Here is a 22,771-nt window from a genome sequence, read left to right on the forward strand (position 1 = left end):
GAAGCAGAGAACAAACCCTGCTGCCTTTTGCTTCTGCGCGCCCAAGCTTCACTTTGCTTTTTGCTTTAAAAAAACTGCCTTATCTCAACCCACTATTTTTTTTTTCCCACCTTGCTCTCTCCCCTGTTGTGCTGGGAAGGGGAGTGATAGAGCGGCTGAGTGGGCACCTGGTGTCCAGCCAAAGTCAACCCACCACACACCTGAACACTTCCAGAGACTCCACCACCTCCCTGGGCTACTTGTTCCAATGCCTCAATACTCTCTCAGTGGAAAAAGGTTTCTTTAACATCTAATCTGAGCCTCGCCTCATGCAACTTAAGGTTGTTTCCTCTCTTCCTGTCACTAAAGGTTTTGCAGAAGAGACCAACTCCCACCCCACTAAAACCTCCTTCCAGGTCATTGTAGAGAGCAATGAGGTCCCCCCTGAGCCTCCCCTTCTCCAGACTCAACCAGCCCAGTTCCCTCAGCCGTCCCTCAGCAGACATGTTTTCCAGAGCCTTCCCCAGCTCCGTTCCCTTCTCTGGACATGCTCCAGCCCCTCAAGGGCATTTTGGCACTGAGGGGCCAGAACTGGACACAGCACTCCAGGTGGGGCCTCCCCAGTGCCCAGCACAGAGGGGCAATCACTTCTCTGCTCCTGCTGGCCACACTCTTCTCCACAAAGGCCAGGATGCCCTTGGCCTTCTTGGCCCCCTGGACACACTCTGGCTCATATCCAGCCCCTGTCAAGCAGTACCCCCAAGTCCCTTCCTGCTGAGCAGCTCTCCAGCCCCTCTGCCCCCAGCCTGGACCGTTCCAGGGGGCTGTTGGGATCCAAGTGCAGGCCCTGACACTTGGCCTTATTGATCCAGCCTGTCCAGATCCCTCTGCAGAGCCTTCCTGTCCTCCAGCACATCCACACTCACACTCAACGTGGTGTTGTCCACGACTTTCCTGAGAGGGCACTCGATCCCCTGGCCCAGATCATCAAGAACGATGTTAAACAGGAGCAGCCCCAACCCTGAGCCCTTGGGAACCCCACTAGTGACCGGCCCCACCTGGATTTCCTTCCATTCCCCACCACTCCCTGGGCCATCAGCCACTTTGTCACCCAGCAAACAGTTCCCCGGGCAAGCCATGAGCAGCCAGTTTGTGCAGGAGATGCTGGGGGAGATGGTGCCAAAGGCTTTCTGGAATTCCAGAGAGACACATCCCAGCCTTTCCCTCAGCTGCTGAGCGGGTCCTTTGTCAGAGAAGGAGATGAGGTTGGTCAGGCAGGACCTGCCTTTCCCAACCCCACACTGGATGGGCCTGATCCCCTGGTTGTCCTGCCCGTGCCATGGGATGGCACTGAGGAGGATCTACTGCATGGACTTCCCCGGTCCTGAGGTCAATGGGACACGCCAGGAGTTGCCCAGATGCTCCTTTTGGCCCTTCCTGTGCCTGGGCATCCCATTTGCTTGTTGCCAGTGAGCTGGGACTTGTGCAGTTCTGCAGCACTGCTGGGGAATGAGTGAGAGTGGCTTGGCCAGCTCTTTCTCCAGCTCCCTCAGGACTCTTGGGTGCATCCCATGTGGGCCCAGACACTTGGGGGGGGTCTCACTGGCAGAGCAGGTCACTGACCATTTCCTCCTGGATTGTGGGGGCTTCACTCAGCTCCCCATCACCAAATTCCAGCCAAAGCCTGCCTACCAGGTGTCCAAGGGGTCAGTTCTGCTGCCCCCTCCTTCCTTCCCCCACAATGGAAAACTCCTTCATTTTGTGTCCCTGTGGCCCAGACAGCTCCAACCACCACCTCAGGGACTGCAGGGCCTCATGGAACTAAAGGAACATTTGGAGATTGTGGAAGCTCATGGAATCAAGAGGCCTTTGTGACCCTGCAGGGTCTTATGGGTCCAAAGGGACCCTGTTACACTGTGGACCCTCATGGAACAAAAGGACAGAAAGTTATGGACGAGCAATAGGGATGAGCAAGGAACATTTCCTTTGATGCAGCCGTGGAGAGTAACAGAGCCTGATGTAGGGACAAAGGGACAATGATGGCAATGTTCTATTTCAATTTGGACACCTTGAAAATGCATCTTTTAGACTTGTTGGAAGACATCTTTGGAGAGATGGAGGATGTATTCCCTGCCGTTTGTATCTGCTCTGCTGCTCAGCCTATTGATATCCCCCACTGACGGGGCTTTAGGGCCTCTGCTGAGGGCTCTGTCTCCTACCTTGAATTGTGGGAATCTCCCTCCGGTGGGGGGTCTCTCTCCTGCCTTTAATGGTGCTCATTTGCCTCCGGCGGGTAAATTTCCACCCCTGTCCTTCCTCACAGTGCTTTTGGGAAATGGGGCTGCTTTTGCCTGCGGCAGCGCCAGGGCCACGCCGGGGCTGGATGCCTGAAGAATGGACACACAGCCCTGGAACCGTTGGATCTCCTGGATAATTGAAGTTCCTCTAATGGAAGGTGCACGGCCTGCCTGCCCCTCCCGCCGAGCACCAGCTCCGTCTGCTGCTCCTGCTCAGGGGCTTTCCAGAAATCCAGGGCTGGGTGTGGATTGAACGCTATGCCAAGGGGCAGGATAAAGTTACTTGGCTTCCACCCTTGGTGACTCAGTGTTTGTGATCTTGGGAATCCTCACAGATCTGGAACAATGCCAGAATATCTGTTGTTGTAAGCCATGTACATGGAGATTTTTTTTGATATGTGTTTAACTCTTCCTTGAAAATACAACTGATAGAAAACAATGGGAAAAAAAAAGAAAAAGAAAAAAAAAGGAGAAAAAAAGAGAAAAAAGATAGAAAAAATGGGGGGAAATGAGACAAATAATAAAAAAGAGATAAAAAGAAAAAAGTGGAAAAAGAAAAAGAAAAAAGAAAAAAGGGGGGGAAAAGAAAGCAGGAAAAAAAGAAAAAATGAAAAAAAGAGGGGAAAAAAAGAAAAGACAGAAAAGGAAGAAAACCGAAAAACTTATTATCTTCACTACGCTCACGTGCAAATGCCCGCTATGACCCGCCGCAAGGACTACAACTCCCGCAGTGCCCCGCACAGAGCTCAGGTGCAGAGGTGGCCGTGCGGGGGCGTGGCCGCGCGCTGATTGGCTGCGGCGGCGTTCTCTAAGCGCGGTGCGCGCCCAGAGCGCCGTGTTGGCTGCCGGGAATCGGTGATGGCGGCGGGGCCTGCATTGTGCTGTAAGAGCTGGCGGGGGGGACGGGAGAGCGGGGCTCTGGGGATCCCCTCGGGGGCTGCGGGGAGCGCGGCTGTGGGTGGAAAGGCTGGAGGGCTCGGGAGGGTTTGGCAGGGGGGGTTCGGGGGTTCCCGAGGGTCAGAGCGCAGGGCCTTGGAGCCCTGTTGGGGGCTGCGAGGCCCGGGGGGCCTCCCAGGAACCCGTATGTTCGATTCAGTTCCTGGGAAAGTGCCTCGGAAAAAACATTCAAACTACCCAACCAACAAAAGAACCTCAAAAAAGGAAAAGTGAGAAAAAGGTAAAGGAAAAACTGCAAGGGCCAGGATGATTTTTTTGCTTTGCTTCAGTTTTTCCTTGGTCTCCTCCTTCTCAGACTCTTTGCTCCCTTCCTTTACAGAAAGCTTTTCCGCTGTTCTGTGGTTTTGGGGTCCCTGAAGCGGTTTTGTGGTCCCTTAGGGACTTTTAGGGGTCTGTGAGGAGGTTTTGGGGGGTCTGTGAGGGGATCTGGTGTTCTGAGGGGACTTAGGGGGGAGGTCGAAGGTCCCTGAAGGGGTTTGGGAATCCCTGAGGGAGTTTGGGAGTCTCCGAAGAAATCGGGAGGTCTTGGGAGTCTTTGACAGGGTCTTTGAAGCAGTTTTGGGATTTCTAGGGGGATTTTGGGAGTCCCAGAGGGTTTTTGGGGTCCCTGAAAGGGCTTGGGGGGTCCTAGCTGAGTTTTGCAGGTCACTGAGAGGGTTTAGGGGTCCGGGGGGGTGGGGGGTGTTGTTGATGTCTCTGAGGGGATTTGAGGTGTCCTTGAGGAGGTTTCGATGAGTCCAGGGGTGGATTTCTGAGGGGAATTCTGGAGTTTTGAGTCTCAGGACTCACCTGTTCCTGATGTTGCCCCTCCTCTTCCCCCCCCCCCCCCCAAATGTCTCCTAACCTCCATTTCCCTTTAATCCCCTACCCCCGCAGATCCCTTTTAACTCCCCTAAATGTACCCAAAGCCCCCCAAACACCCAAAGTGCCATCCAAGCCCCCAAATCTCCCCCAGCCCCCTGTCAAATCCTTTCCAACCCCCCCACAAGGGACCACCCGGCACCCTGGGACAGGAACACAGTGGGCTGTACTGGGAGGACACTGGGGGGGGCTCAGATGTCCCACGACAACGTGGCCCAGCTCCAGGAGAGATCTGGGGAGCAGTGAGGAGGTACTGGTCTGTCCTGGTTTCTGCTGGTCTGTACTGGTCTGTACTGGTCTGTCCTGATCTGTACCCCCAATCCCCAAAGCCCCTCCCCAGCTCCCCCAGGACCCTCCCGCACCCCAAAGCCCCCCCGGCCCCCCAGGCCCCTGACTTGGTCCTGCTGCCCCTTGAGCATCTCCAGCTCCTGCAGAACCAGGCATTTCATCAGCAAATTTGCAGATGACACCAAGCTGGGGGTGTGTTGATGTGCTGGAAGGCAGGAGGGCTCTGCAGAGGGACCTGGACAAGCTGGATCCGTGGGCTGATTCCAAGGGGATGAGGGTCAAGCAGGCCAAGGGCCGGGTCCTGCCCTTTGGCCACAAGAAGCCCCGGCAGTCACCCCGGGCTGGGGCCAGAATGGCTGGAGAGCAGGCAGGCAGAAAGGGAGCTGGGAGTGTGGATTGACAGGAAGCTGAACAGGAGCCAGAGTGTGGCCAGGTGGCCAAGAGGGCCAATGGATGGTGGCCTGGCTGAGGAAGAGTGTGGCAGCAGGAGCAGGGAAGTGATTGTTGGCCTGGACTGAGCTCTGGTGAGGCCACCCCTGGAGTGCTGTGTCCAGCTCTGGGCCCTGAGTTGAGGAAGGCCATGGAGGGGCTGGAGCAGGTGCAGAGAAGAGCAGCGAGGCTGGGGAAGGGAGTGGAGCACAAGTGGTGTGAGGAGAGGCTGAGGGAGCTGGGGGTGTTGAGGCTGGAGAAGAGGAGGCTCAGGGGAGACCTCCTGACTCTCTGCAAGTCCCTGCCAGGAGGTTGGAGCCAGGTGGGGGTGGGGCTCTTCTGCCAGGAAGCAGCAGTAGGACAAGAGGGCTGGGTCTTGAGCTGTGCCAGGGGAGGTTTAGGTTGGATATTAGGAAGCAATTTTTTGCCGAGAGAGTAATCAGGCCTTGGAATGGGCTGGGCAGGGAGGGGGTGGAGTCACCATCCCTGGAGGTGTTGAAGGTGAGACTGGATGTGGCATCAGTGCCATGGTCTGGGAAGCACAACCGGGTTGGATCAAGGGTTGGACTTGATGATCTCGGAGGTCTTTTCCAACTCAGATGATTCTGTGGTTCTCTGATTCCCATTCCTATGGTAGCACATGCTTGAGACTCTATCCACAGGGTGATGGAGATGTCTGTCCATATCTGTCTCCAAGGTTAGTCTGTAAATCTGTGGTGTTAGAAAAGCAGGCTAAGTTCTGAGATGGTTGTAGAAGGAGAAAGAAGCCTAGAGGCCAGTGCAAGCAGGGAACCCTCAGCTTGCACATCATCTCTCCTCCCTGCAGGTTCATGTCCTTGAGCCCAGGCCCTGAGGTGAGGCTGAGAAGTGGCGCGGAGGTGAGCCCAGAGCTGTCCCTGAGGTGAGGCTGAGAATAAGTGCAAGGCAGAGGTGCTGCTGAGGAAGGAGAGCCCCGTGGTGGGGATAAGACAAAGCTGTGAGTGCCCATCCCCGAGAAGGTGTGTCTCCATCCCCTGTGTGCCAGGTGAGCTGGGGCTTTGCTGCAGAGCTGCGGGCGCTGATTTGAGCAGCTGCAAGTGCTGAGATGGTGGGCACCCAGGAACACAAACTGTGCCTGGCCACGGAGCCTGCAAGGAGGAGCAGAGACAGCGGTGGCAGTGTGGGGGGCCAGGTTGTCCCTGTGCCTTCCCCTGCAGGCCCTGTCTGTCCCTGCTGGGCCCCTGTCCATCCCCATCAGGTCCCTGCCCGTCCCCCCTGGGCTAAGCTCCCCCCAGGAAGTGCCGTGGAGCTGAAGCTGCTGCCATCCCCCCCTGCAGCCGCTGCCCCAGCCAAGGGAGCAGCAAAGGCAGGGCCAGGAGCAGAGGCAGCAGCAGGGGAGCCCTGGGGGAGCCGGGAAGCTCTTGTGTGGGGCAGGAAAGAGGCACTGGGTACAAGGCCAGGGCTGTGCTGAGCAGGCCCAACCCTCACATCCCCCCAGCCAACGCCGGCTGCCCGGGGGGTGCGGGAGGGACCCCCAGCCCGTGTGCCCCACACTGAGCTGGCAGAGAGAGAGCCAAGGGACAGGGCCACGGGTGAGGGTCAGCCAGGGCCATTGCAGGGCCATGGTGAGGGCACAACCTGTGGCAGCAGAGCTGCCCAGGTCTGGGGGCAGCCGGGGGTTTTGGTACCAGCCAGTGCTGGGACCAAGCAGAGCACGAGGCCTCTTGCAGACACCTGGAGCAGCCTCCCACTTGCCAGCCCCGCCCTGATGGGGTGACACTGTCCCCTTCCTACAGGACACTCCCCCAGAAATCTTCGGGGGGGCCTTTTGTGTCTATTCCTGGTTGCTGATTCCTGCTGGGGACCTGAGGGACTCTCTGCAATCCCATCCATGGGGCACAATCTCTTCTCCAGAGCTTGACTCACTGCAGCCTTTGCAGGGAAATCTGTGCTGGCAGCTGCATCTTGAGCCCCGGGGCAGTTTGTATCCTCGAGTGCTGATCCATCCTGGGGACCCAAGGGATCCTCTGCCATTCCATCCATGCAGCAGGAGTCACCCTCCTGCCCTTGACTTCCTGCAGAGGAACAAGTGCCATCTCTCTGTTTGAGAGAAGCCAGATGCTGCCCCCGGGCCATCAGAAGTGGTGCTGAAGCCTCTTTCAGCCCAGCCCTGGGTGCAGTTTTCTCATCTCCTCACCAAGTGTCTGCTGCCCCAGCAGGCACTGACCAACCAGGTCGTTTGGCACACTTGGTTTGGTGGTTTGAAGAAACAGCCTTGGACTGCCAGGGGGCCAGATAAGCTCGAGGAACAGCCCTGGCGAGTTTTAAGTGACACTACATTAATACAGCTCTTTATTAATATATAGCAACTCAATCAAGTGCTCATTAAATGACCTCACTCCCCTCATCCTCCCAATTAAACACCTTTTTTTGACTGAATCTTCATATTTTGGAGCATTTTTTAGCTGAATCCTAACTTTTTGCAGTTTGTGGGGGGTTCATCCTGTTCTTTCTGAGGTATTTTTTGCGTGAATCTCAGTGGTTTGGGTTTTTCTGGGCTGAATCTTGGTGTTTTGGAGGTTTTTATGGACACAGGATACCTGGTGAGTTCTAGAGATGGACTTGGGCAGGAGAAACCCCCAAGCCAACGCGCTCAGCCCGTGTTTTCCCCCCCATCAGGATTTCTCCTTCCCAAAGCTTGGGTGGATGGAGGAGGAGGCTGCGAGGAAGAGGAAGATGCTGCGGGCCTCCCAGGCAGGTGAGGAGGAAGTCAGTGGCCCTTTGGGCCGGTGTTGTGCTGGCTCTGGCAGCCGAGCATGGCCCCGGCTGCAGGACAACCCCGCTGCCGCCGCCGTCCTGCCAGGGCCGGAGTTGGAGGGATGTCCTTGGCCTTCCCTGTGGGCCGGAGGCAAATCCCCTCTCTGTCCTTCTTGCTTCCTGCCCCAGGCCCCAAGCTGAGGACGGAGAGCCCGGAGGACAAATCCCCCCGGCAGAGCCTGGTGGGAGAGGCTGTTTTGAAGGGCTCCCCGGTGCAGGAAGGCAGCGGGGAGGAAAAGGGCCGGAGAGCCCCCAGTGGGAGGGGCTGCAAAGCCAGCCCAGGGTGCTCTGAGGAGGAAAGAGCCAGCCTGTGCCAGGAAGGTGGCCAGAGCTTGAGCCGGAGCACTGACCTGGTGGTTCTTGAGCAGCCTCCCAGCAGGGAGAAGCCCTTCAAGTGCTTGGAATGTGGAAAGAGCTTCAGGACAAGCACCATGCTCCTCAGCCACCAGCACATCCACACTGGGGAACGGCCCTACACATGTAGGGAATGTGGGAAGAGCTTCAGGCAGAGCTCCCACCTCCGCACCCACCTCCGCACCCACCAGCACATCCACACTGAGGAACGTCCCTACACCTGTGGGGAATGTGGGATGAGCTTCAGGGAGAGCTCCACCCTCCTCACCCACCAGCGCATCCACACTGGGGAGCTGCCCTACACGTGTAGGGAATGTGGGAAGAGGTTCAGGAACAACTCCAACCTGATCCAGCACCAGCGCATCCACACTGGGGAACGGCCCTACTCGTGTGGGGAATGTGGAAAGAGCTTCAGGCAGATCTCCCACCTTCTCAAGCACCAGCACATCCACACTGGGGAACGGCCCTACAAGTGCCTGGAGTGTGGGAAGATGTTTCAGACCAGCTCAGATCTCCTCCTGCACCACCGGACACACACGGATGAGAGGCCCTTCCGCTGCACCGACTGTGGGAAGGGCTTCAGCCAGAACTCCCACCTCATCAGGCACCGTCGCATCCACACTGGGGAGAGGCCCTACAAGTGTGGGGAGTGTGGGAAGAGCTTCACCCAGAGTGGTAACTTGACCACACACCAACGAACCCACTGGTAAGGGAAGCCCTCGAGTGCCCCGACTGTGGGAAGAGCTTCGGCCGCTGCTTCTACCCCGAATGAACCCCCTGATGGGGAGGCAACCCCTGGAGTCCAGTGACTGTCAGTCCATCCCTTTCTACCACAAAGGGCCAGTCCCCTTTCCCAGGGGCAGGTTCTTCCAACAGAACCCTTCTTGGAGGAGTGTGTGGAGATTCCTGCCTTGGCTGGGGATCCCCCAAGGTCACTCCTGGAGGCTGAGAGCAGAGATCTCCCCCCAAGCGTTGGTCTGGGGGAGTTCCATCCATCTCTAATTAAGAATTATTGCTTTTGTGCCAGCTTTAGTAGAATTGCTTCAACAATTGCTTTAGTGTAGAGCACTGTCCTCTCTTATCCTGTACTACTGGTAGTTTTAGTGTGTATATTGTGCATAATTCTGCTGAAGATCTTTTGTCTGATCATTTGTATCCCTAAATAATTCATTTCTATCAATAGATCTGATTTGCCATCATGAAAACCTGGGGGACAAAAGTGGTTCAGTCACACCTCTCTAATTCCTCTAAACTGAAACTGTTGGCATAATCCAAGGCTGAGATTGCATCCAGCAGCTCCCAGCACCCCACAGTAAGTTGGGAGCTCAGGGGGTCACCTCCCTTTCCCAGCTCCCCTGTGCCCAAAGACCCCCATGGGACCATCGGACCTGCCAGACCACCCCCCCTTTTCCACCCTTGTCCCTGTTTCTCCCACTTTCCCATTTTCCCCTCAATCCCCAATGTCCTCCCTGAACACTTTTTGGGTCCCAACCTGCCGATGCCTAAAATCTATTCTGGCACAGTTTTAAACTTTTATACTGTTGTTGGCTATTTAATATTTCTAAATATTATATCTAATATTTCATAAGTGGGATTAATTTAAGCAGTCTCTTCTTTCTCATTTTTAACTTTGGTAGCAGATGTTCATCACAGGTATCCTTCTGTTGAAGTCAGCAGTTTCTTCTCTCACTCTCACAGCGTGCCCAAGGCCGGTTGATGGATTCCAGTGTTATCTCTGAGGCCTCTTGCTGGGCAGCTGCCTCTGGCTCCCTAGCCTGAACACGTTTGGTTTCCCCCAATTCCCCTTTTTTTATTTTCTAATTGAAACACTAAAACATGTGCAAAGCTACAGCGAACCAAACGTGACACACAAGAAAGAAAACATGGCACACTAAGCAAAATACAGAAAAACACAAAAATTCCAGTTACAGCTACAGTGGCAACTTTCTTGAGTTTTGGACCTAGGTTAAAAATATGTAGCCAACTAAATAAACTATCTAAGCCTGGGTCCTTCTCTGCGTTAAGCTGTGCTGTTAGGCTTTTTAATTGAGCAAGGCTTTGATAAATTGACTCTGAGTGATCAAACAGATTCATGCAGCAAAGGCTTCAAAATCTTTGCAACCATGTACATGAGCCAATAGCAAGAAATCAATGGCTGCTCTATTCTGCAAAGTGGCTTTCCTAATTGAACTGACATCGGTTAGTAAGGCGTCAACTGCTGAACTGGTGGCATTGGCCTCCTTGGCAAGCCAGCAGCCTGGTCTATCCAAGGTGGTCAAGGCATGAGCTGTTCCAATTCGAGCTACAAGACTGGAGAATACTCTTTCAGCTGGGCCGCATATATGTACTCTTGAATTGCAATTCTTATCGTATTGTTGCACGAATCTTTTTTGCCTCTTTTGAATGTGTGTGCTTATGGGTAATTTCTGAAGGTTAAACAGTGCTAATTTTCCAGATGTGCACAGTCCTCCTTTCGCTCTGGTGGGAATACCCTTCCACACTCATGACCCACAGACTAAGAAAATACCATTGGGCAAGCCAAGAGGCGTCGCCCCTGATTTGAATACTGTAGAATTGGGTGATTTACACCAAAAACGAGCATTTTGGCATGTTCCAGAAGGAGATACGTCAATTGCCAAATAATGATTTGAATTTGAATCTGAGGGATCGAATTGAAAACAGAAAGGTGCAGTCAGACTGCCCATGACATTAATTTCTTGGGGTTCTATTGGAATTCAAGGAAAATTATTTTCAAGGTTTTGGTTATTGGCACATTGTAGTAATTGTGCCTTGTGAAGGTTAGAGCACTGTGGCAAGCACTGGTGTAGAAAGGTAATTCACTGGGTCCAATTGAAAGGAAGGCCTACTAAACAGGTACGGAACGGATCAGTTGGGGCAGCCACAGACAAACACAATGTGTCAGTCCCAGTTGCATTGGTGAGTGTCACCCAGATGTTCTGCTGGTCAAAGATGGTCCAGTCAGGAGGCACGGCTGTTGTTATGAAGATGATGCAGGGTAGGGTCGCACGAAACGTGAAGGTATCCATCGCGGTCCTCGATCTGTGGAGACACAAGCATAACCTTTTCCCCAGGTTATTAAGGGACAAGGACCTTGCCATTCTCTAGTAATTGGATCTCTGAACATTACTTCTGCCTTCCTCTCTGTGGAAACGTACTTGGACAAAGTGACGCTGTGCTGCAGAGAGATCTCCTACTATTTTATTTAGAAAGTTAAGCACATATAAAGCCTTATTTAAACACTCCTGGGGAGTTAAACCTGAACTTCCTCTTTTCTGTTTCTGCTACATGTCTTTGAGTGTGCAATGTGCACACTCAATTACAACCTGACCTGTGAGGGTGTGTGGAATACTTGTTAGATGTTGTATTCCCCATTGTTCAAAAAATTCTTTTGTGCGTTTGGACATATAAGAAGGTCCACTGTCTGTTTTAATTTGCTTAGGTACTCCCATGTGTGCAAAGGCTGTAAGGAGGTACATGACATTGTACATCCCATCTTTTCTCCCCAGAATGAGTTGTAGCTACTAGAAATCCTGAAAATGTGTCAATGGAGACATGTACATATTTCAATTTGCCAAAAGAGGATATGTGTGTTACATCTGCTTGCCACAGCTGCAGGGGTTCCAATCCTCGAGGGTTGGTTCCTTCAGGAGCAATGGGAGTGATTAGCTGACAGTCTGGACAGGATGCTATGATAGAATGAGCTTGCTCTGATGTGAGATCAAATTGTCTTTTTAATGCCCTTGCATTTTGATGAAAAAACTGATGTGGCAATTCGGCTTGCTCAAATCACTGAGGTACTATTACTGGTCCTGCAAGTGCATCAGCATGTCCATTACCTTCTGAAATTGGACCAGGAGGCAAGGTATGAGAATGCACATGCATGATGAAAAATGCAAATTGCTTCTTTTCAACTACAAACAGTAATTTTTTAAAGAGGGCAAACAGTACCGCATGATTGACTTCTTTCAGATAGGAGTGTTCAATTTGTTGAACCACTCCCACAACATACTGAGAATCAGAAACTATGTTTAAAGGTCCTGGAAAGGGTGTAAGTGTGCAGATTACTGCTGATAATTCTACAAGCTGTGGTGACCCATCCACATGATGTATATCTTGTTGCCAGTCATTATCTTTCTGCCACACTACAACTCTATTTCCTGTTTTTCCTGAACCGCCAGTAAAGACAGTTTGTGCATCTGTTAAAGGAATAGGGGAGCAATGTGTTCTCGGCTTCAAAGGAAGGTTGTTTAAACGCTGTAAAAAAGAACAAGCAGGTAGGTGAATACTTAGCTGACCTGTAAAATCACTTAAGGCAGTTTGAAATTCAAAACTAGCCTTCTCTAGCTGTTCTAAATGCTCTGTTGTCATTGGCAAATACACAGTACGTGGGTCACACCCTACAACTTCCCAGCATCTAATGCAGCCTCTCTGAAATATGTGTGATATAATTTCTGGCTGAGTCGTTACTGTTTTAGAAAACTCATGAGCTGGAAAAACCCATTCCCATAAACAAAACTGAGTATTGTTCTTGTACAACTGGCCCAAGAGACCAAAAGGTTGAACAAGTCCCTTCAAGGTAACTAATATCACTGGCTCATCTAAGAGACGGCGACTGGCCTGGCAGGAACTGAGTTTTTGCTCTACAGCATGCCAAGCAGTAACAGCTTCTGGTGTTACCTGTCTGGGTGAAGTTAGTTCTGGATCTCCTTTAAGCAGGCAAAACAATGGATGGAGTTCATCAGTGGAAATATCCAAAATAGATCTGACCCAGTTAATAGCTCCCAGCAGTCTTTGCAAATCATTGAGGGTTTGCACTGAGTTTGACAGAGAAACACGCTGGGGATGAATGGCTGTTTGGGTTATTTTCCATCCCAGGTAACACCAAGGTGATTCTTGTTGTACTTTTTCTGGTGACACTTGAAGGCCATAGGTGTTGACAGCTTCAATTGTTGTTTTGAGGGCTCTTTGCATTAGTTCCTTATCAACTGCACAAATTAAGATGTCATCCCTGTAGTGATATATGCAGACTTCTGGATACTGCTGACGTACAGATTACAGCACAGTGGACACAAACAGTTGACATATGACTGGACTATTCTTCATCCCTTGAGGTAGGACTTTCCAGTGATAGCGAGCATGCAGTTCACTGGCATTAACAGATTGCACTGAAAAAGCAAACCTTGCATCTCTGGGGTGTAAAGGAATGGAAAAGAAACAGTCCTTTAAGTCAATGATAGTAAGTGGCCAGTTTTGAGGCAGCACTGATGGCGAAGCAGGCCTGGTTGGACAGCTCCCATTGGCTCGATGACTTCATTAATGCGTCTTAGATCGTGCAATAGATGCCACTTGCCACTTCTTTTTTGGATCACAAAAACTGGGGAATTCCAGGGACTGGCAGAAGCACAAATGTGTCCTGCCGAAAGTTGTTCTTGAACGAACACTTGAAGATATTGCAGCTTGTCCCTTCTAATCGACCGCTGGTCCACCCACACCGGTTCATCAGTTGTCCAGGTTAGGGCGGGGACCAGCTGCTGTTCAGTGGCCTCTAGAAAAAATTCGTAGTGAGACCAAGTCCCCATTGTCCCAAAGCATCTCAGCCCCACAGTGTGATTGGCAAGTCCAAAACATAGGGACAAACTGTGGCTATACGCTTCTCAGGGCCTGTGATCACAATTGGATGCAGGCTTTGTTGTGGTGCTGTAACTCCTGCCACTCCCCTCAGTGCCTTCTCTGGCTCCATAAGTACCCAGAAGGGTGGCCAATCTCGAATAGAGATCAAGGTCACATCAGCACCCGTGCCTGCCAAACCTCTCAGGTGGATAGTCTCTTTTCTCCCCAAATTGTATAAGGAGCAATGTAGAATTGGGCATTGTGCTGACAAGGGCTGAACCCAGGAGAGAAAATCGTCTATCTCCCATCTGTCTTTTGTTGTGCTAAAGTCTGGCCTTTCTCCCTGATCGGAGTTAAACTTTGTTGGATAGGCACAGATCGGGATAAGCTGAGCAATGGGAGTGCCTGCCTCTATATGGACGGGGGGGCAGGTGTCCACAGCATTATTTTTCTCTCTCCCACAAAGTTGGCATCTATAATTCCAGGCAGTATGCACACACCTAGTGCAGAGGTTGATGTACGACCTATCAGCAAACCGCTGTGGCCATCCTCTAGAGGACTTTGAATTCCTGTAGAGACTACATGTATTTCATTATCAAATAGTTTGATGGATTTTGAAGGGCTCAAGTCTATTCCAGCATTGCCTACAGTGCGTGTTTGCAGAGAACTAGCTGGCTTAAGTAAAAGGCTTGAAGTTTGGAGGCTATGTTTGTCTTTGCACGACCTCTCTGCATGCTCATATCTCAGTTTCCCGAAGGCTTCTTACCTTTACCTGGATGATGTAATAGGGATCCATCCTTTGCATATTTGGAGTGGCATTCCCTAGCAACGTGCGGCCCCTTGTGACAACAAGGGCATATTGTGTTTTTTCATGGGACAATTTTTTTGAAAGTGTCCCTTCTGTCCACACTCACAGCACAATGGTTGTGGCTGGGAATCTGGTTGAGGCTCGTAATCAGAGGAGGGTCTTTAAAGGTGACCAGTGCCTCGGCTAAAGAAGCAGTTTTGGAAGCTTGTGAGCCTCCATTTCTGCAGGCTTCAAGCATCCCTACAATGGTAGGATTACATAATGCATGCAGTATTTTTTGGCAGTCTTCACTGGCATGTTCTATCACTATATTTTTAAGGACAATTTCTTGTGCTGGAGCATAATCTATTTGTTTGTTTATTGCGTTTCATAGCTGCTCTGCATATTGCATAAACGGTTCCTTAACACCTTGTTTTATCACGGTAAAGGACTGTGTAGACACCCCTGTGTCTGGTACTTTTCTAAGTGCTTGTAAAGCTAGATTTTTAGCAAGAGTCAAATCAAGCAATGGGATTTGAGCCTGAGCTGCTGCTGTCGCATAAGGTCCCTCCCCCATAAGAATATTTTAATATGTGCAGTTGGCACTCGGATCATAGGTGACATCTCTTCTGCCTGCTTCTTTACTAGCTTTTTCTATTCTGCTTCAAATAATGTATATTGCATGGTAGTAAGGAGCATTCTTGCTATTCCTGCACAGTCATAAGGAGTCAGCACAAAGGTGCCAAACAAAGAATCTAAAAGCCCTCTTGTAAATGGAGCCTCCAGCCCATATTCCATAACAGCCTGCCATAAGTCTTTTAAAACCGGATATGGGACAGGTTCCCAGAGGGGTTGCTGACTGGCTGTAAAGATAACTGGGAAGACTTGCATCATATGCAAATCTCCTTCCTCTGCTGCTGCTTTCCTAACAGGAGCCCATCTGTCTTTTGGATCGACAGGGAATAAATTTTGCTCTTGTCCTGGATTGTAAGGACACGGCTCCCAAGAGTTCCCACACGGAACTGGAGCAGGCAGGAACTCAGAAGCGCGGAGCAGTGACCTCATGGGAGGATTCACTTCCTGGAGCGGACTCACCCCTCCCCTCCGGGAGGGACCCGACGCCATCATGGAGTGGTGCGGTCAGAAATTCTTGAGCTGGCGAGGCAGAGAGGGGGAGTCCCTCCGACTTCCCAGGGAGAGGAATGGAGTCGAGTGGCACCAGAGCAGCCATGTCTGCTCACTCAGGACTCAGCACGGGCGGAAGGGTGGATGGATGTGGCAGGACCTGGCCCACGTCTGTGGTGGCTGTGCCTCCTGAGAGCCCCCCTCCCACGGACGCTGCGATGGCAAAGGGCACTCGGGGGTGAGGGGTTTCCGTGTGTGGCAGCTCCATAGCTTGTGAGCTGGTTCCCCTTTCTCCACCTTCTGGGGTGAGTCGGCGGGTTTTTCAATTTGTTCTTGCTCCAGGAGTGGCATTTTTTTAGAAGATCTATGTTTTAGAATCTCAAAGACTAAGTGCCACAGTCTCAAGATGCTAGCCACTTGTTTGTCCCCTTGGGTCGCAGCATTCCAGAGCTTAATTTCTATATGATCCCACTTCGAGACATTAAAAACATTTGAAACAGTTAAACCAGGTTGAGTTTTCTGTGCCCAGAGAAGCAGATTCTGTAGTGGTAGATTTTCTACCTTCGACCCATGCTCTTTGAGCAGGCATTTCATAAATTCATGAACATCTTTTTGTTCAGAGGACGTATTTAACCCTATTATTACGATTTTCTTCTAATTATTAACTATTCTTAAATCATTCACGACTGCTCACCTCCCTGTCCTGCAGCGAGGGATTCTGGTGCCATCTCCAGAGTTCAGTTGTGCTGCATTGCCGAGGTAACGGACCTGTAACTGCCACCTGCTGTTCCTGGTCCATTCCTATATATAAGGAATCAGAACCAAGTCCCTACTTCTGGCACCAAATGCCGACACCTAAAATCTTTTCTGACACAGTTCTAAACTCTTTTACTGTTGTTGGCTATTAAAGAAGACAATTCGACTGCATCACTGAAAACAGAAGTTTTATTCTTTCGTCCTCTTCATCCAGTAGAAGGGAACAGAGTTGCCTGGAATGGTGGGAAAAAAAGCGTGCAATGTTTACATTAAAGCATTTTTATCCCACCTAGTGCAGGAAGTTTTAGGCTACAGGGAAGGAGGCACGCATGGACCTATTTAACACACTGTCACACACTTTTTCTAAGTTATCCACACTATTCAAATTTTTCTAACAACACGCTGTCATTTTTAATTATAAATTAATTCATATTTCATAAGTAGGGTTAACTAAAACAGTGTTTTCCTTCTCATTTTTAACTTTGGTAGCTGGTGTTCACCACAGGTATCCTTCTGATGAAGTTTGCAGCTTCTTCTCTCACTCTCACAGAGTGCCCAAGGTCGTCTGATGGATTCCATCACTATCTCTGTGGCTTCTCTCTGGGGAGCTGCCTCTGGCTCTCTAGCCTGAACACCTGTTTGGTCTCCCACATTGTGGTAGTTTTAGTCTAGGCCTTTCCTTGGCGACCAGTTTGTAACCAAGGAAGTGGCCATGTTCCCAGTATTCCCTACGATTTTTACATAAGCCAGGGTATAAATAAGAAGGGAAGAGAAGCCTTCGCTCTCTTCCCTTCCAGTGGTTCTGAAGGCACAGGTTCCCTGCTGTCGGTTCTGCTGTGTGGGGGAGTGAGGCCTAGTGAGGTCTTGTAGACCTTGGGAGGCAGAGGGTGCCGGCGGTCGTTCAGCGTGATTCTGCTGGGTGAGGGGAGTTCCCCCATCAGCCCCCAGGGTTGGGGACCTGTGGAGAATCGTGATCAGAGCAAGCACAGAAAGGGTTACAGAATCAGTGGACATTCCCGGTGTGGATCTGCCCCCTCCCAGAGCCCCAGGGAACTTCTCCAGGGCTCAACTGATGGGGGACAGGGGGGACCCATATGGAAACCCCCTGCCCTCTGTCCCCCTGCCCACTGTCCAACACCCCTTTTCCCCCCTCTCGCACCCCTTTCCCGTCATCCCCACAGTCCCCAGCTCGGTTTGGGGCTGTTTCTTCCCTTCTGTCCTGCTCGGTTTCAGAGTCTCAGCCCCTTCCCCGCTCAGTTTGGAGGTCCCAGCCCTCCCTTCTCTCCCGTTCTCCCCCCTTTTTCCACTGTCCCCTGAAAAAGCTGCTAAATCGTGTCCATTCCAAATTAAGCCTGGATTTATTAGGATGGACTGGCATCCAAATGGCAGCAAGAATAGTCTTCTAATTCTCTTCTTTTTAATCCTCTCTGCAGTCGCCGGTTTTCCCCTCTAAGCGGGCAGGAAAACAGGAACGGCCCTGGTGTGGTCGGGGAGCAGCGCTGACCCCAAAGGGCTGCATTTCCCCTGCCCATCATCCTGCTCTGCCCTCCCCTGGGGCTGGCTCTGCCTGACGCTGGCCGGACCTCCCGGGGCTCCTCACTGAGCAAACCCCTTCCCAAACTTCAGGGGCAAGTCCAGACCCCGGCTGGCCTATGAGGAAGCGACAGCAGCGCGGGCCGAGCGGGCGGGATGGGGTCCGAGCAGCGGCGGGAAGCTGCAAACTTGCCAGCAAAGAAGTTCAAATAAAGTGAAGCAGCTAAAAAAGCCCATGGTCTCGGCATGGGTGCGGGAGGAAGGGGAGCTCCGTGACTCCAGTCGGGGCTGCCCCCGGGGCGCGCGGGGGCCAACGGGGAACGGACAAACGGACAAACGGACGAACGGACCAACGGCCCCGGCACTTCGGCAGCAGCAGCGGCGGCAGCAGCAGCGACTCTAGCGACGCACTCTCGGTCTTCCTCTTCCTCTTGCTCTTCTTCCTCCTCTCCCTCTCCCGCTGTCCCGCTGTCCCGCTGTCCCGCTGTCCCTGTCCCGGTCCCGGTCCCCCCTCCACTCTCCGGCCCGGGCCATGGCCCCGGCCGTTCCCCTCTGCCGGGCGGGGCCGCCCCGTCCCCGGCCCTGGGCGGCACGGCGCAGTCTCGCCCTCGCCCGGCTCCCGGCGCGCCGGCTGTGGCGCTGCTGTGGTGCTGGCTGTGGTGCTGGCTGTGGGACGGGCTGTGCTGCTGGCTGTGGGACGGGCTGTGGGACGGGCTGTGGGACGGGCTGTGGGACGGGCTCGGCCTCTCCGCCCCTTGGCTCCTCCTGGCTCGAGCCCGGCGCCTGCCGGGGCCGGCGGGGGACGCGGGCGCCGCGGCCGCTGCCGCCTCCTCGGCGGCTTCCCCGGGCAGAGCTCCGCCGCCGCTGCCCGCTGCGGGTGGGGAAGCCCGGCCGGAGACTCTTGAGGGGCGCTCGGAGGCCGTGCCGGGCCCCGGCCCGAACGCTGACGGCCACGTCTCGCCCGCACGGAAGGCGAAAGGGCCTCTGCAGAAGCGCTACCGGCTGGGTTCGCTGCTGGGCAGCGGCGGCTTCGGCCGCGTCTACGCGGGGACCCACCTGGCGGACGGAGCCCCGGTGAGTGGAGGAGGAGGAGGAGGAGAAGAAGGAGGAGAGTGGGACGGGCGGCGAGCTCAACCCGCCGTTCCCCTTGGCTTGCAGGTGGCCATCAAAGCCGTGCCCCGGGATCTCATCCAGCGGTGGGGCGAGCTGGTGAGCGAGCGGGGCCAGCGGGAGAAAGCGGGGCGGGACGGGCGGGGACGAGCCGAGGCCCGGGAGGGTGGAAGCCGCCGGGACACCTGGAGAGAGAGTGGGCGTGGGGTCGGTGGGGGACGGAGAGCATCCAAGGCTGGCAGAGGGGTAGCAGGCTGACAGGCACGGCATCAGCCCCACTGACGACCCCGTGGTCCCCCCGCAGCCCGACGGCACCCTGGCACCCCTGGAGATCGTGCTGCTGGACAAGGTGTCCAATGGCTTTCGTGGTGTCATCCAGCTCCTGGAGTGGTTCGAGCTCCCCAACAGTTTCTTGTTGGTGGTGGAGCGTCCGGAGCGCTCTCGGGACCTCTCTCGCTTAATCACGGCGTGGAGGTTCCTGCCGGAGGAGGTGGCGTGGGGGCTGTTCCGCCAGGTGCTGAAGGCCGTGCGGCACTGCACCAGCTGCGGCGTCCTGCACCGGGACATCAAGCCTCAGAACATCCTCCTCGACCTGGCCACCGGCGAGTTGAAGCTCCTTGACTTTGGATGTGGCACCTTCCTTCAGGACACGGTCTACACCCAGTTTGCAGGTGAGCCCACAGCCGGGGGATGCTCCTGGTGCCGGGCATCGCATGGCCATGCCTGGGTGTGGCACCAGAGATTGCCCCTTTTGCTGAGGGAGAATAGGATTAGTTCTTCAGCCAATTTGCTTTTGGATGGGGCTGGGGGGGTTATTGTGAGATGGGCCCCGGCCTTGCCGACAGCCTGTGCCACCCCCCCTGTCCCGGGCTGGGTGTGGGGCAGGGAGGAGCCTGCCTGATAAAAACCCTCATGAGGGTAGCAGAGAAGGGGGTCAGAACTGTGCACCAGCTGGCTTGGTGTGCAGGCGAGGAAGGGCTTGGGCTGCTCCACTCGCCTTGTTTGCCTTGGCTTATGATGAATTGTTGGGGGCAGTGCAGTGGGGCGGGGAGAAGGCACAGCTTTTCCCCACCACTGGCTGGGTTTTTCCCTTGCATGTAATGGTTGGGCCTTGCCAGGGCTTCTGCTGCCCTCTTGGACACCAGTGTCTTCTTCTACAACCCCAAGTTTGTAACCAAGAGTCAGGGGCCGGTGAGAAGGCAGTGGGTCACAGCGTGTGCCACTGGGGCAGGCCCCATGTTGCCAGGGATGCTGGGGTGAGGCTCTGGGAGCAGGCAGCATCCACCTGACGAACTCCGTCTGTATTCCGTAGGAACACGTCATACAGCCCGCCAGAGTGGATCTGCTTCAAACGCTACCGCGGTGAGGCGGCAACGATCTGGTCCCTGGGCATCCTGCTCTACCAGATGGTCTGCGGGAAGCACCCTTTCTGCAAAGGCACCAACACCATCTGGGACCAGCTCTCGTTCCCACCATGGGTCTCTCAAGGTGGATACCAATCTTTGTGGCACGGGAGGAATAACAGTGTTGGGAGACGGCAGCGGGCTCACGAGGATGCCGCTCTTGAAGCTGTTTGTGTCCCATGGGTGGCTGGAGGAGGTGACCTGTGTCCTGCCATCCTGCTCTCCTCCAAAAGGGAGAATCGATGGAGAAGTTTGGGCACAGCTCTGAGCACAGCCAGCACAGCCTGGGCACATGGACAGTGGGACAGAGGGGACAGGATCCTTCTCCAACTGACCGGCGATTTTCCCCCCAGGCTGCCAGCACCTTATCAGGTGGTGTTTGTCCATCCGCCCCTCGGGCAGGCCAGCATTGGAAGACCTATTGTGCCATCCTTGGGTGCAGGGCATTCACCTGCTCTAGAAGACAGGAGAGATCCACGTGCTCACTTTGATCCGGGGGCCTGGCAAGTAACACCTCCACACATCTTTTGGCAATAAGAAGTAAAGAAAACCAGACTTTTTTGTCGTGCCTGTAGCACTGAGGGGGGATCACATGGGAACATGCACCTCTTTGTGCTGGAGCTGGGCTGCAGACCCAGTCTTCCAAGTGCTGGTGGCCACCATCCAACCTGGTTTTGCTGGTCCCGCTTCACAGACAGCTGGGCCCTCGGCAGAACACTGACAGCCTGGTCTGGCCCCCAGGGAAGGAGAAGGGGCCTCTAGAGAAGCTGTGCCGGGTGGGGCTGCTGCTGGAGACATCGAGGACGACATCAGGGATGACAAGCTCTTTGTTGTTGACCTGGACACTGGCGAGCTGAAGATGATGGACTTTGATTCTGGCCCCTTCCTCCAAGACGTGCTCCACACACCGTTTGCAGATGAGTCCACACCCAGGGGTTGCTCCCGGACGCGGGCATTGCTCAGCCTGGCTGGGCACCGAAGGTTCCCCCCTTTGCTGGCGGGGAACCCGATGAATTCTTCAACTGGCTGCCAAGCTGCTTCTTGGCAGGAGGGTGGGCAGGTGCTCTGGGCTGGGTGTGAAATGGGAACACGCTCTGCCACCAGCCTCTGCCACTGCCCCTTTGCTCGGTGGGGCTGGGGCAGGGGCAGCCGGCCTGCCAAAAACAAACCCCCGTGGGGGGAGCAAAGGGGGGGCTGCAGAACACCAGCTGCTTTGGTCTGCAGGCCAGGAAAGGCTTGGGCTGCCTTGGCTTAGGAGCCTTTTTTTGGGGCAATGCAGCAGGGCAGGGAGAAGGCCTGGGTTTTCCTTAGCTGGAGGAGGTGGGGTTTTTCTTTGGCATGGAGGGGTTGGGCCTCCCTCAGAACCCTGACAGAATGTTAACATTTTATCTTTTTTTCTTGTTTCCATTTTTTGTTTGTAATCTCTTGTCATGAATTTGTTGTTTGTTTTCGAGGGAAGAGTTGGAACTGCTGCCCAGTCCGGATTGGGAAGGGCCGGGACCAGCCCTGGAGTGGATCTGACGTCCCTTCTGAGAAGGCTGAGGACATCCTTTGGGACACACTCTTCTTCCACCAGCAGATCTTGTGAGGTAGATCCTCATCTTGCCCATCTTCTCAGCAGGAATGGGATAATGGCTTTTGGGAGATGGCAGCAGGCACATGAACATCCTGCTCTTGCAGCTGCTGAGGAGGTTGATCTCCTGGGCTTGGCTGGAGGAGGTGGTACCTGTGTTAAGTAATTTCTGAAATCCAATCGATCTGGGATGACCCCAAATGACAGTTTAGTTTTCACCTTGCTCCAGCTGTATCTCAGCTGTTCTCTGAACAGTTCTCTCTCCCACCTGCCTGTTACTTCCCAACTGCTCCCTCTTTTCCCTGCAACGAGTTCCCAGCTCGTCATGGTCTCCATCAAACCACTGATAGAAGAAATAGAAACTCTACTCCCAGTACCCCGGAGTGCCCAAATGGGGAACAATGTAATCCTGGAGAAGTTCTAGAGAATTAGATAAGGGATGTCACAAACCAGCAGGATGTAAAATAAGCCCTGTGTACCCAGATAAAAGAAACACAATGATGCTGTGCTGCTCAAGAACTGAGGTCAAGATGACAGAGAAGGCCTGGAAGGACCAGAAAAGGACTTCCAATAGGGGTGTGACTATGTAAAGCAGAGTAATGAATATGTATTAAGTAAGCAAGGCTATCAAATGCACATGTAAAGAGTGTGTGTAATAAAAAGCCCTGTCTGTCATTTGGCACGTTGGATTAGAGGAACTCTCCTCTGAGCGTCCAGCATGCTGAACAAAGAAGAATACCCTTTTTAACATCTCCAAATTGGGGTTAAGAAGTTTGTTTCTGCTGCTTTTGGGTGTAATTTATGGCCCCCCAGACAGGACACCTCTGCCTGATCTCCCACAGATCTGAGGGATCACTGGATCTTCACACCAGCACCAGGACTTTGCTGCAGA

The 22,771-nt window shown here is 53.4% G+C and overlaps 2 protein-coding genes across 2 annotated transcripts in view; both read left to right on the plus strand.

Annotated features, from left to right (window-relative positions):
- Window positions 1-8,102: 8,102 nt before the first annotated feature.
- The window catches only part of LOC116781345 (zinc finger protein 664-like), a 55,702-nt gene continuing 41,033 nt past the window's right edge, over window positions 8,103-22,771 (plus strand). The window contains exon 1 of the mRNA XM_032677037.1: window positions 8,103-8,761. Coding sequence (XP_032532928.1) covers window positions 8,198-8,671 — 474 coding nt within the window. The 5' untranslated portion in view covers window positions 8,103-8,197 and the 3' untranslated portion in view covers window positions 8,672-8,761. The remainder of the gene's footprint in view (window positions 8,762-22,771) is intronic.
- On the plus strand, window positions 10,932-21,288 carry LOC116781326. Its single transcript, XM_032677019.1, has 7 exons — window positions 10,932-11,000; window positions 18,076-18,867; window positions 18,952-19,002; window positions 19,208-19,574; window positions 20,216-20,391; window positions 20,660-20,809; window positions 21,001-21,288. The coding sequence occupies exons 1-6, from the start codon at window positions 10,932-10,934 to the stop codon at window positions 20,795-20,797; spliced, it is 1,593 nt and encodes a 530-aa protein (XP_032532910.1). The 3' UTR covers window positions 20,798-20,809; window positions 21,001-21,288.

The sequence above is a fragment of the Chiroxiphia lanceolata genome (assembly GCF_009829145.1).
Source record: "Chiroxiphia lanceolata isolate bChiLan1 chromosome W unlocalized genomic scaffold, bChiLan1.pri scaffold_40_arrow_ctg1, whole genome shotgun sequence".
Taxonomy (NCBI): Eukaryota; Metazoa; Chordata; class Aves; order Passeriformes; family Pipridae; genus Chiroxiphia; species Chiroxiphia lanceolata.